The sequence below is a fragment of the Callorhinchus milii genome, unplaced genomic scaffold, assembly GCF_018977255.1.
Source record: "Callorhinchus milii isolate IMCB2004 unplaced genomic scaffold, IMCB_Cmil_1.0 Scaffold41, whole genome shotgun sequence".
NCBI lineage: Eukaryota > Metazoa > Chordata > Chondrichthyes > Chimaeriformes > Callorhinchidae > Callorhinchus > Callorhinchus milii.
Window position 1 is genome coordinate 115,024 of NW_024704782.1, and position 12,689 is coordinate 127,712.

Sequence of the window (12,689 nt, forward strand, 5' to 3'; positions counted from 1 at the left end):
AGGCAATATTGTCGGAGATGGGGGAAGGCAAAGCAGGTCTTTGCTCAGATGTGGGGTAGAAAGAATAGTTGAGGGTCAAACAAGACCCCAAGGTTCTGGACTGGCTCAACAAGGTGGAGTGTTGATGGATGGTGATGCTGTCAACGCCTGAGGTGAGGAGGCACTGACGGGATCCAATCAGGAGAACCTCGGTCTGGTTGACATTCAACTGAAGAAACTTCTCCCTCGTCCAGGACTTGATGTCTGACAGACATTCTGTCAGCACAGCAGCGGGTCCTGGAGTCAAGGGTGGAGGTAGAGAGGTTGAGTTGGGCGTCATCCGCATACATGTGGAAGTTGACCCAACGTCTGCGGATGATGTCACCAAGAGGCAGCATATAGATATTGAAAAGGAGGGGACCAAGGACAGAGCACTGAGGAACTCTACACGAGACAGTGTGGGGGCTAGAGGAGAAGCCGTTTTTGGCGCTGAAGTGGAGACAGTGTGAGAGGTAGGATGTGAACCATTCAAGGACAGAACCATGAAGGTTGAAGTGAGAAGAGAGTCGGTGGAGGAGGATAGAGTGGTTAACGGCATCGAAGGCAGCAGAGGACAAGGAGGCAGAGGGACCTCTGGTCAGAGATGGACAAAATGTGGGGACGGTGAGAGAGGTAGGATCTGAACCATTCAAGGATATTTATCACTTTGACCAAAGCCATTTCTGTGCTGTGGGTGGCATGGAAACCTAATTGGAGGGGTTCGTGAAGGGAGTGGCGGGAGAGGAAGAAGCGAAGCTGGCTTGTTCCAGAACCTTGGAAACAAGGTTGAAGATGGGGCGGTAGTTTGAGAGAAGGGATGGGCCCAGGGAAAATTTTTAGGGATAGGAGTGATGACAGATGTTTTTAGAGGGATGGGAACAGTGCCAGTGGACAGGAAGAGGTTTTTGATGTCTGTGAGCAGGGGAGGCAAGAAGGTGGAGCTGGGAGGTAAGAGGGGTAGGGATGGGGTCGAGGGAGCAGGTCATCGGTTTCATGAGGGTTATGGTGGTATTGAGAGAGGGTTAGGTTCGAAGGTGTGGAGTGAGAGATGGGTGGGTGCCAGGGTATGAGGGGGAAATGGGGAGGGGGTAGTGGTTGGAAGCACAGAGGCAGTTGAGTGGATCCCCTCGACTTTGGTTTTGAGCAAGTCCAGCATCTCCTTGCAGTTGGCACTGGGAGAGGATGGGTGAGGCGCAAGAGGGTGGGCGGAGGAGCTGGTTGGTGATGAAGAGCCTAGGGTTGTCCTTGGAGTAGAAGGACGATTTAGCGGAGGCGAGGGCGGAGCGGTAAGATTTGATAAGGTCCAGTCAGATCTGCTGGATGGATTGTTAAATTGGATTTGAGCTAGGTGCGTTCAGCGGCACGCACCTGAGCCTTAAAGAAGCAGAGGGGGCTGGTGTACCAGGGTGACTTCTGTGACTAGGAGACAGTTCGGGATGTGAGGGGGTGGGGGTGGGTAAGGGTAGGGCATCGAGAGAGGTGGAGAGGGAGTTGTGGAGAAGAGTGACCGACAAGGATAGTTTATTGCGAGGAAGCCCAGAGGGGTAGGAGCTCAGATGACTCCAAGATAGCGGAGAGGGAGGGGAGACATTATTTTCCAGGGGTGGTAGGAGATGCAGGTGGGTTCGGTGGGGATGGGGCGAGGGATTGAGCAGTTAAGGGAGATGAAGTAATGATCTGAGATGGCTTTGTCGGTGATGGTGAGGTCTGAGATGCTGAGGTCTTGGGTAATCACCAGGCCAAGCGGGTGGCGATGGACGGGTGGCAGAGTGGATGTGGAGGGAGAGGTTGAGGGAGGAGATAAGAGGAAAAGTCAGCGGAGATAGAGCAGGAGGGGTTGAAGTGCAGGTCGCTAGGATGAGGAGCAGAGGGAGAGGGAAGATATGTCCGAGAGGAGGGTGAGGGTCAGCAGCATCTGCCACGGTGGGTGAGACGGAGTATTTGCAGACTGGAGCAGAGGGAGGCTGAGGGACGGTCAAGCATGGGAAGGAGGCAGGTAGGGCCTTGAGAGATGGGTTGAGCAGGAGTAGCGAAGGGTAGGGAACATGGGTGGGAGCATTTTTCGGAGTAACAACTCGGGTCAGTGGTGGTAGGCAAAATGCGCACGCTGAGATTAAGAGTGGGGCAGTGTAGTATGGTCAGCCGCTGGCATGGTCAATGCGAAGGAGGGTGCGATAGTCATCGTGAGTCCAGGCTCAGAGTTTTGAATGTGATGGCGGAAGTGATGTCGCGCGTCAGCCGACTGGTGATGCGTTGGGTTCTGAAATGGCCGTGTTGGCGCCTGGGACAGCTGAGGCCACGGGTCCCACGTTGGCTCCGCACATCGCCGGTAAGCCTTGGTCCCTGCATTGGATCTGGTTGCCGTTAGGTGGGGGGGGGGGGCTTCGAACCCCACGCCAGTGTTGTCCTTGATCCCCACTGCAGACGTGCCCACTGCGGGAGGCAAGAGCTCCAGGTAGCGCCTCGGCTTTAGGCCTCGGTCTCCGCTCGGTCTCTGCTCCAGCCTCCTGTCTGACGGCATTTCAACACAAATAAACAACACTTTCTTCTTCCACCATCTGTCTCCCTAAGGAGTCTTTTTCATACTTTACTACTCGCTCAATGAAATAGTGTTTCCGTAGATTTTTGCTGTGAATTTACAACCCTTGAATCGCAGACTGTGACCTCCAGTTGTTGTTGTTGTTGTTAATAGAGCAGCATACAGAGCCATTAAGAGACCTGACAAGTGGGAGACAGTACTCAAAAACCAAACCTTAATGAATACCAAATGTGGTAACCAATTTATTACATGGAGATTTGCATGTTCTTTGCTCGATGTGCATTCCACGTAACATATAAAGCAAACTAAATCTATAAACTGAAGTCCCAGCTCCATCACCATGTAGAATTTGACGTTAGAGCTGTAAAACGTGATTAGTAACAGGAACAAGTAACAGTCGGTTTTGCAGCTGCAACATTTCAAATGCTCCAGTTTCATGAACCTCAGAAGAATATTTTAAAAATTCTCACTCCTCTCCTAAGGGCGTTGAGAAGGACATCAGTCGCCTCCTATACCTCATCTCAAGCAACCATTTCTCATGCACTAGTCATCTTCCCCTCCTGCCCTGGCTTCCGAGGTGTGACATTCCACTGAGAGCTAATACCAGACACCCCTAAAACACTGGTTAGGCCTCAGCTAGAGACTACGTTCAGTTCTGGGCACCATACTTTAGGAAGCATGTGAAGGCATTGGGGGGGGGGTGCAAAGGAGATTTACCAGGATGGTACCAGGAATGAGGGAGTTCAGCTCTCAGGAGAGGCGAGAGAAGCTGGGATTATTCTTCTTGGAGAAAAGAAGGTTGAGGAGACTTAACAGAAGTTTTCAAAATAGTGAGGGGATTTGATAGGGTGAACAAGGAGAAACTATTTCTACTGGTGGGTGGGTCAGTAACCCGAGGGCACCGATTTAAAATAATTGTTATAAGAAACAGAGGGGAGGTGAGGAGAAATGTTTTCACACAGCGAGTTGTTGGGATCTGGAATGCCTGAAAGGATGGTGGAAGCCGATTCATTAAGTTTTAAGAGAGTAGATAATTATTTGGGGAGAACACGTTCGCAGGGTCAAGGGGAGAGCGCAGGGGAGTGGGATTGATTTGGGTAATTCTTTTCAAAGAGCCGGCAAAAGTTTCAAAGGTTTCGTCCAGCCCAGGAATCAAACCCAGGTCCTCTGGCTTGAGAGACGAGTACTCTAACCACTGAGCTACAGGACTCCATCAAACACCAGTGTTTTGTGTGCCCAGGACCTTTGTATTGTTTGGGGATGCTTTGGGGATCTCTGGGCTGTGTGAGGGAGAGAAGATAATCAATAGCATTCCTGCCCTAATTGGATTGAATGACCTTTTCTGTAAAGTGCACAGGTGCAGCTCAGGTCAGTTCAGGTTTGGGGTTCAGCTGGGCTTTCACCCACTCCCATCGCCTCCAATACCTCCACTCACTACTTGAGTTACAAGAAACAGACTGCTTGAGATACAGGGCAGTCGGCACCCAGGAAACGGTGCTTCCCCTCAAGTCAAAACCTTCAAGAAATAATCGGAGCAATTACCTTTTTAAAAGGTTTGATTTTAAAAGATATTCAAGCTCATAATTATTTCTTCTTAAATGCCTTCTGTGTACTGGATGTCTTCTTTCTGATCACGTTCAATTTCTGTGTGGAGCAAAGAACGAAAAGGGTAAGTTTTTTTTATATATTTTTTAAAAGTCTTATGCTTTTTTTATAACCTCCCACACAGTTAAAGATCATTTTTCACAAACAAAAGACCCTTTTACCCCTATACGGTCAGGGCAAAACCTTAGGCAAGTTTCCTCCACGCACACATGCCTCTATTTACCTAGCAGTAAGTAGGAAAACGTTTGTTAGTCAATTGGCAGATGACTTTCAGGGAGAATTAATATCTCCATTCCTGCTGTGCCCAATTGGCTGCCACATTTCGCCCACAAAATAAACAGTTACTACTCCACTTTACAGTTTTTTCTGGGAAGCGCTTTGAGAGTCTCAAAGTCGTGATAAGGCACTATATCAAACGCAAGGATTATTATAATATATAATATTATATATTATATATAATAATATTATTATATGCTGCAAGTGTATTAACACGAGTGCACAAATACACACACAAGAGTGCGCACACACACAACAACTTGCATTTCGAGAGTCCTGTAGCTCAGTGGTTAGAGCACTCGCTTTGCAAGTGAGAGACCTGAGTTCAATTCCAGGCAAAGGGCGAAACCTTGGGCAAGTTTCCTTACTCCACACAGAGCCTAATAATAATCCCTCCAAAACCAAAAACAATAACAAATTGGTCATTTTCAATCTACGACTGTTTGTGGGACATTGCTGTGCGCAATTGGCTGCCGCGTTCGCCCACAAATATACAGTTAATTCACTTTACAGTGTGTTCTTTGAAGCGCTTTTGGACGTCCTCCCGACGTGAAAAGCGCTATATCAAATGCAAGGATTATTATTATTATTATTTACAATGCGCCCTTCATGCGAGGTAGTGAGTGTTCTGGAGTGCTTGACAGTGGCCGAGTCTGACCCTGAACCAAGAGATAAAAAGGAAGGTCCTTAGACGTGATTTGAAGGTGGATGAGGGAGGGGGCGAGGTGGAGGGATTGAGGGAGTGAGTAATACAGAGTACATCAGATCACATAATTATATCGTCTTCCCTGTGCTGACTGCTTACCGTCAGTAACTCTTTGCGCACCATTGGCAACCATATTTCTGTTGAATGATCTGTGCTTGCCTCCCTTTCCCCGGGGGCATGTTGCAAAATAAATCTCCACCTTTCTGCCATCTATTTTTTTATTCTGCATCTTTGTCATGGCTTCCTCTGCCTCTTCTGCCGTCTCAAAGTGAACAAACCCAAACCTGGAAAATAGTTAGATCCAACAGTTAACATCTCTGAGAGCAGAAAAGGCAGCACAAAGTTTCCATTTCCAAGTGCTACGTCCTGATTCCCTCACCTCCAAACTATGCCGAAAGTTGATGGGATATTTAATAGGTGTTCAAAATGATGAGGGGTTTGGATAGAGTAGATAGGGAGAAACACTTCCCTCTGGCGGGTGCGTCAGTAACCAGAGGACACAGTTTTAAAAAAATTGGCAAAAGACCGAGGAGACTTTTTTTTAAAATACAGAGTTGTTACAGTCTGGAATGTGCTACATGAAAGGGTAGTGGAAGCAGATTCGATAATAGCTTTCAAAAGGGAATTGGATAGGTACTTGAAAAGGAAAAAAAATGTGCAGGGCTACAGGGTAAGTTCAGGGCACTGACTGGTTAGCTCTTTCAAAGAGCAGGCACAGACACGATGGGCAGAATGTGCTGTGACGTTCTTTGATCCCATGAGATGTTCTCCTGACAGCCAACGTTATGCTCATATATGAATGATGCAGTGGGAGGAGTAGCAGAGTAGGAGGAAAATGGAACCGAATCCCTCCAAGAGACGAAGAGAGAACGACAACAACATTAAATGACATTTACACAGCGCCTTTCATGTCGGGAGAATAGCCCAAGGCACTGGACAGTCAGGGATTTGGACCCGAGCTGGGGGTTGGGATCAGGAGGGATGGAGGCGGGAAGGGTGGGAGTAGGAGGGTGACCGAAGACGCCTTGGAAGACGAGGATCTTCACAGAATATACTGAATGTGCACAATATGCTGTATGTAGGCAGTAACAAAGGGCAGATGGAGTCTGTCTGGATGCTCATTCACACAGCGCAAGGAAAAGATAAGTAGCGATTCCTTACTGTACTGCCTGATCACCTCTTGGTATCATGGCACTCACTGCCCCTTCAAAGATAGACATCAGAGTCTCAATCTTGGTTTTATGTCTTAGTCCACGTATAAACAGGCTGTTAGTGGGATTCGTAACTGTAAAAGAAACCATTTAAACTCTTTACTTCTTCATAAAATGCAAGCAAAGAAAACAGAATGGAACTGTTTAATTCTTTGCAGGCAATCTGTACCTTTAGAGCTGTAAACATTCACAACACAAGTGACTATTTAGCTCATCATGCAGAACAACAATTTGCATTTACACAGCGCCCCTTAATATAGGGTAGCAAGCCAGAGCGCTTGACAGTGGTGGAGCACGACACCAAGCCAGGGGGCGTAACCTGAAGCTATAGAAGAGGGGCAAGGCGGAGGAATAGAGGAAATGTATTCCAAAGTTTCGAGGCATAGTGGCTGAAAGCGTGGCCACCGATGCTGGAATGGAGGACACGAGGGACAAGCAGGAGGCCGGAGGCAGCCAGGGTTGGGGAGTAAGCAGGTCGGTGAGGTAGGGAGGTGCCAGGGCATGAAGGGATTTGAAAACAAGTGTGAGGATCCTGTTCGGTGATAGGGAGCCAGTGGAGCCTGGCGAGGACTGGTTTGATGGTCGGGGGGGAAAACAGAGTTTAGTGCAATTATTATTATTCTAAGAGAGATCTGTTTAGACCACAGCCTAATCTGTAATTAATAACACAACACAGGTCAGCCCACAATTTGGAATTATCATTCCCAGCAATGATAATAATCCTCAGTAATAATAACAATCATCAGTCCTACCCTTGGCTGGGATCTGGGTGGAGTCCTCAGCATGGGTGTGGATTTTCTTTCCCGAACACTCTTCAGAGTCTTTCCAGAAGGTCCTCTCTATTTTTATTATATTGCCTTCCATCTCCATCTCATCTCTCCGAAATGCCCTATCAGCATCTTTCCTGGTTTTGAATCGAACAAATGCAAACCTGCCGAAGAAAATATTGCTTTTCAATATATTGTGAACTTCCAATCAGAAAGGATGGGTATATACTTCAGATTTAGAACACATACTGATTGATTTAATACTACTAATAATAATCCTTGCATTTGATAATAGCGTCTTATCACGTCTTCGAGACAACAATAACAAATTACATTTGTTGTCTCAAAGGTGCTTCACAGAATATATTGTAAAGTGAATTACATTTATTGTATATATCGTGGGAAAAACACGGCATCCAATTGCGCACAGTATTGTCCCACAAACAATCGTGGATTGAGCGACATTTTAAAAGATATATATTTTTGAAGGGATTATTACTGCCAGAAAAGCGATCTGACAATCAACTAACAACCTGGTTCCTACTTACTACTGGGTAAACAGAGGTGTGTGGAGTAAGAAAACTTGCCTAAGGTTTCGCGCTGACCCGCTCGGGTATCAAACCCAGGTCCTCTCGCTTGTGAGTGCTCTGATCAATACACTACAACTCCACAATTTACTGTCCAAGTTCACATTTCTGTCATTGTTTTGAAAATTATCTCTTCTTCCCCCCCCACCCCTTTTGAGATCACAGTAAATACAAGAGACATACCTTTTGCTCTTTTTGGGATGGGTTTTTATCTGAACGTCAATGGCATTGGTAAATACATTCTGCAGGTCCTTTGGGCTGAGTGTAGCGGGAAAATTCCTGACGTGTAATATCCTGGAGTCGTCTTCTACAAAGCAAATTGACTCAGGATAAGTTGCAGATCATTAATTTATCCCAATGGCAATCCTCAGTGCCATTGTATTTTACCTTCACCTCATTACTCACTATTATAACAACTTGTATTTATACAGTACCCTTAATAATCCTTGCATTTGATATAGCGCCATATCATTTCTTTGAGACGTCTCAAAGTGCTTCACAGGATGTACTTTAAAGTGTTGTGAATGTATATGTATGGGCGAAAACTGGCAGCCAATTGTGCACAGCAGTGTCCCACAAATAGTTGTGGACTGATTGACCCAAATTATTATTTTTTTTAAAAAAGGAATTATTACCCCCAGAAAAGCGATCTGCCAATTGTCTAACAACCGTGTTCCTACTTACTCCTAGGTAAACAGAGGCGTGTGGAGTAAGGAAACTTGCCCAAGTTTCGGCCTACCTAGGAATCAAACCCAGGTCTCGCTTGCAAGGCTCGCGCTCTAACCACTAAGCCTACAGGACTCCACTTCACGTGGGGCAGCATCTCGGAACGCTTACTCATAACAGTAATGAGTGGGAAGGTTTCAACGATTCCAAGCAGCATCTAACCTGAGTGCTTGACAATGGGTGACAGAAATAGAAAACATTTCTGCTCCCAGCACTGAAATCCCTCACCCTCAATAATAATCCTTTGGCATGTTGTTGAAACATCTCCAGTCACTTCACTGTAAAGAGTAGTGACTGTATCTATAGGCAAATGCAATCTCAATACAGCCAATCTATAGACTGGGAGTAAAAGGAAAATCATGGGAGGAACTGAGACAGCAAAAAGGAGAACAAAAGAGAGGACAGAGGATTTGTTATCCCTGGGGCAACTACAATGACAACAAAACGTTACATTTATATAGAGCCTTTGACGTCGGGAGGACGTCCCAAGGCGCTGGAGAGTACAATCAAAGCAACACTTGAGAGGTCAGAGACAACGTTGCCTCCGCTGATGTTCTATGTAAAAGGAACAGAGAAAAAAAACAATTTTTCTGAATGGTTCATTACCAGTAGCTCAGTGGTTAGAGCACTCGCTTTGCAAGTGAGAGACCTGAGTTCAATTCCAGGCAGAGGGCGAAACCTTGGGCAAGTTTCCTTACTCCACACAGAGCCTAATAATAATCCCTCCAAAAACAATAATAAATTGGTCATTTTCAATCCACGACTGTTTGTGGGACATTGTTGTGCGCAATTGGCTGCTGCGTTCGCCCACAAATATACAGTCAATTCACTTTACAGTATATTCTGTGAAGCGCTTTGGGATGTCTAGAAGACGTGAAAAGTGCTATATCAAAAATGCAAGGATTATTATTATTATTATTATTATCTGTATGCAAACACAGCACACTCCAATTACCTTGGTCCAATTCTCCAAGCTTCTCCACTTTGCTGAATCTGGCAATACTCTTAAGAATCTTAAAACCATCAAACTCCAGCGCCTTAATCAGGTCATCCTCACTGGGCAGGTCCACACAGGCAGAGCGTCTGAGAAACAAAATGGCACATGGTCAAGAGTCATGTAGAATCGTGGATCCTGTGAAGGGCTTTGAGACGTCTCAATGACGTGATCAGGCACTATATGTAATGAAGGATTATTACTATTATGGGAGTGCACACGGCGATCGAATAACAACTGGGTTCCTACTTACTGCTAGGTAAACAGAGGCATCCTGTGAGGAGTAAGGAAACTTGCCCATGGTTTCCCCCGGACCCACCTGGGAATCGAACCCAGGTCCTCTCGCTTGCGAGGCGTCTAATCATCTAATCACTACACTACAGGACTTCAGAGATCCTGGATACATAGATTTATAGACATAGAAGCAGGAGTAGGTTATAATAATAATAGTAGGTTATTCAGCCCCTCGAGCCTGTTCCACCATTTTATAAGATTATGGCTGATCTATAGCTCAAGTCCAGTGACCCGCCTTTGTCCCATATCCCTTAACACCCTGACCTAACAAATATTTATCTACCTCCGTCTCGCAAATGTGAATGGTTCCACAGTCTTTTGGGGGGAAGAGTTCCACATTTCCAGTGAAAAACTGCCTCCTGATTCCACTCCTAAATGGCCTGGCTCTAATGTTAAGATTATGCCCTGTGGTTCTGGGTTCCCCACCAGGGGAAATATGTATCCATCCTATCAAATTCCTTTATTATTTTAAAAACCTTAATCAGATCACGCCTCAACCTTCTAAACTTAAGGGAATAGAGACCACGTTTATGCAACCTGCGCTCATAATGTAACCCTTTAAGAGTTGGTGTCATTCTGGTGAATCTGTGCTGCACCCACTCCAGATCCATTATGCTTGTGGTGCCCAAAAGTGAATGCAGTCTCCAGATGGGGTCTGACCAAGGCTCAATATAGCTGAAGCAACATTTCCTCTCCTTTATATTCCAGTCCCCTGAGATAAAGGCCAACATTTCATTAGCCTTTTTGATAACTTTTTACGCCTGTGGGCTTGCTTTTAGTGATTTGTGTATGTGGACATCCTTTGCTCCTCCACAATTCTTAGTTTCTCCACATTTAGAAAATATTGTTCTGCTATTTTTGGATGACCTCACACTTCCCCACATTGAATTCCATCTGACAATTTTACCCATTCCCTTAATCTGTCTGAGTCCCTTTGTATCTTCCTGCTCCTATCTGCACAACTTACTGCTAACTTTGCATCTGCAAATTTCAATATAAAATTCTCTATTCCTTCATCTAAGTCATTTATATATGGTGAAAAGCTGAGGCCCCACCACTTGTCACGGACCACCAATCAGAGAATGTTCCCCCTATCCCTACTCTCCGTTTCCTGCCGCCCAACCAATTACCAAGCCACAGTGCAAGGTTATCTCCGATTCCACGCGCTTTTATTTTTGCTAATAACCTTAAGAAGGAGAAATTCAGCTAAGGTTCCACTCCTGATTGTGGCCGAGATACCCACTGCTGGAAAGTGCATGTGAATGGGCTTCAGGTGTCAGCAGCACCTGGGTCTGCAATGAGGTATTTAACAGTTGAATAGTTTGCTGATATTCACTGTGAAAGCCGCACTGGATGGGCACTGGAGCAAGGTATCAGAAGCAGAGCAGCGTGTCACTAACACAACGGTAGGAAGTCTGGAACTCTCTCTCTCCCCCAAAAGGTTGGGGATTATGACTGGATCCATTAAAATTTTCAAGACTGAGGTAGAGAGATTTTTTTTTATAAGGTCGGGGTATCAAGGGATATGGACATGGCAGATAATTGGAGTCGAGGTACAAATCAGCCATGATCTGACAGAATGGCGGAACAGGCTTGCAGGGCTGAATGATCTACTCCTGTTTCCGTGTTCCTAGAAGGGAAAAAGTAGTCAAAAGCCTTGAGGAGGAGAAAGTCGAGGCACATTTTATTTGCAATGAACAAATATCGAAAACCCCAAAACACTGACACAGCCTTGGGAAACCCTGAAACGGGAAGAATATGAAATATACCTGGAAGGATTTACTGTGACCGTGTTGAATGGTAGCTTTTTACTGGACAGAAAATTCCCAATGGCCTCCTCCAGTTCTTTTGACGTTTTCCTTAAGTTCAGATTCCGCACGTACAGACAACAGGAGGCTGTCACAGGAACAGCTTAGTATCAACAATGGGTGTGAAGCACAAACACACAGGACAAGTTATAATAATAATTCTTGCTTTTAATATAGCGCCTTATCACGTCTTCGAGATATCTCAAAGCGCTTCACAAGAATATACTGTAAAGTGAATTGAATGTATTTTGTAGGCGAAAGGCAGCAGTCGTGGATTAGTGACCAAATTATTTATTTATTGAATGAAGGGATTATTAACCCTGGAAAAGCGATCCACCAATCGACTAACAACCATGTTTCTTGTGTGCGGAATAAGGAAACTTGCCCAACATTTCATCCTGACCCACCCGGGAATCAAACCCAGGTCCTCTCGTTCATGAGGTGAGTGCTTTAACCATTAAGCTACAGGACTCCAAGATCAATAAAATGAGCATATCCTGGAGGGGAAGTAAAGGGAAGGATCAGCAGTGCATCGCTGGAGAATTAATTAGCACAGAGGGGACACAGGCAATGCGCAGTCAATCTTTATAATATATTTGTATTTCGAATCCCTTCATAGAATCATACAGCACAGAAGGAGGCCATTCGGCCCATCATCTCCGTACCAGCTCTTTGAAAAGACCTGTCCAAATCAATCACATTCTCCCGCGCTCTCCCCATTGCCCTGCAAACTTGTCTTCCCAAAATAGTTTACTTCTCTCTTAAGAGATGTTATCGAATCGGCTTCCACCAGCCTTTCAGGCATTGCATTCCAGATCCCAACAACTCACTGTGCAAAAAACAATTTCCTCATCTCACTTGTTTCTTTTAACAACTATTTTAAATTGGTGTCCTCGGTTACCGACCCACCACAAGTGGAAATAGTTTCTCTATCTTCATCCTATCGAATCCCCTCATAGTTTTGAAAACTTTTAAGTCTCCTCTTAACTTTCCTTGCTCCAAGGAGAATACAACAACAAGATTCCATTTATTGAGCGCCTTTCACGTCAGGAGGACGTCCCAAGGCGCTGTACAGTTAGGTCAGCACCCGAGCAAGGGGGAAATGGTCAGGGGGAGGGAAAGGAGGGCGCGAGGAGGGTTAGAGAGTCGAGAGGGGAG

General features: G+C 45.6%; 1 protein-coding gene across 11 annotated transcripts in view; it reads right to left on the bottom strand.

The window, feature by feature from the left end:
• Positions 1–2,786: 2,786 nt before the first annotated feature.
• The window catches only part of LOC103190422 (DNA ligase 1), a 50,636-nt gene continuing 40,733 nt past the window's right edge, over positions 2,787–12,689 (bottom strand). For 10 of the 11 annotated variants that reach the window (XM_042345352.1, XM_042345345.1, XM_042345347.1 and 7 more), the window contains 7 exons: positions 11,493–11,634; positions 9,391–9,518; positions 7,893–8,016; positions 7,108–7,286; positions 6,306–6,429; positions 5,244–5,428; positions 2,787–4,201 (listed from right to left, as the gene is read on the bottom strand). In XM_042345352.1, coding sequence (XP_042201286.1) covers positions 4,152–4,201; positions 5,244–5,428; positions 6,306–6,429; positions 7,108–7,286; positions 7,893–8,016; positions 9,391–9,518; positions 11,493–11,634 — 932 coding nt within the window. In that variant the 3' untranslated portion in view covers positions 2,787–4,151. The remainder of the gene's footprint in view (positions 4,202–5,243; positions 5,429–6,305; positions 6,430–7,107; positions 7,287–7,892; positions 8,017–9,390; positions 9,519–11,492; positions 11,635–12,689) is intronic. The other variant, XM_042345346.1, reaches the window with a different exon arrangement.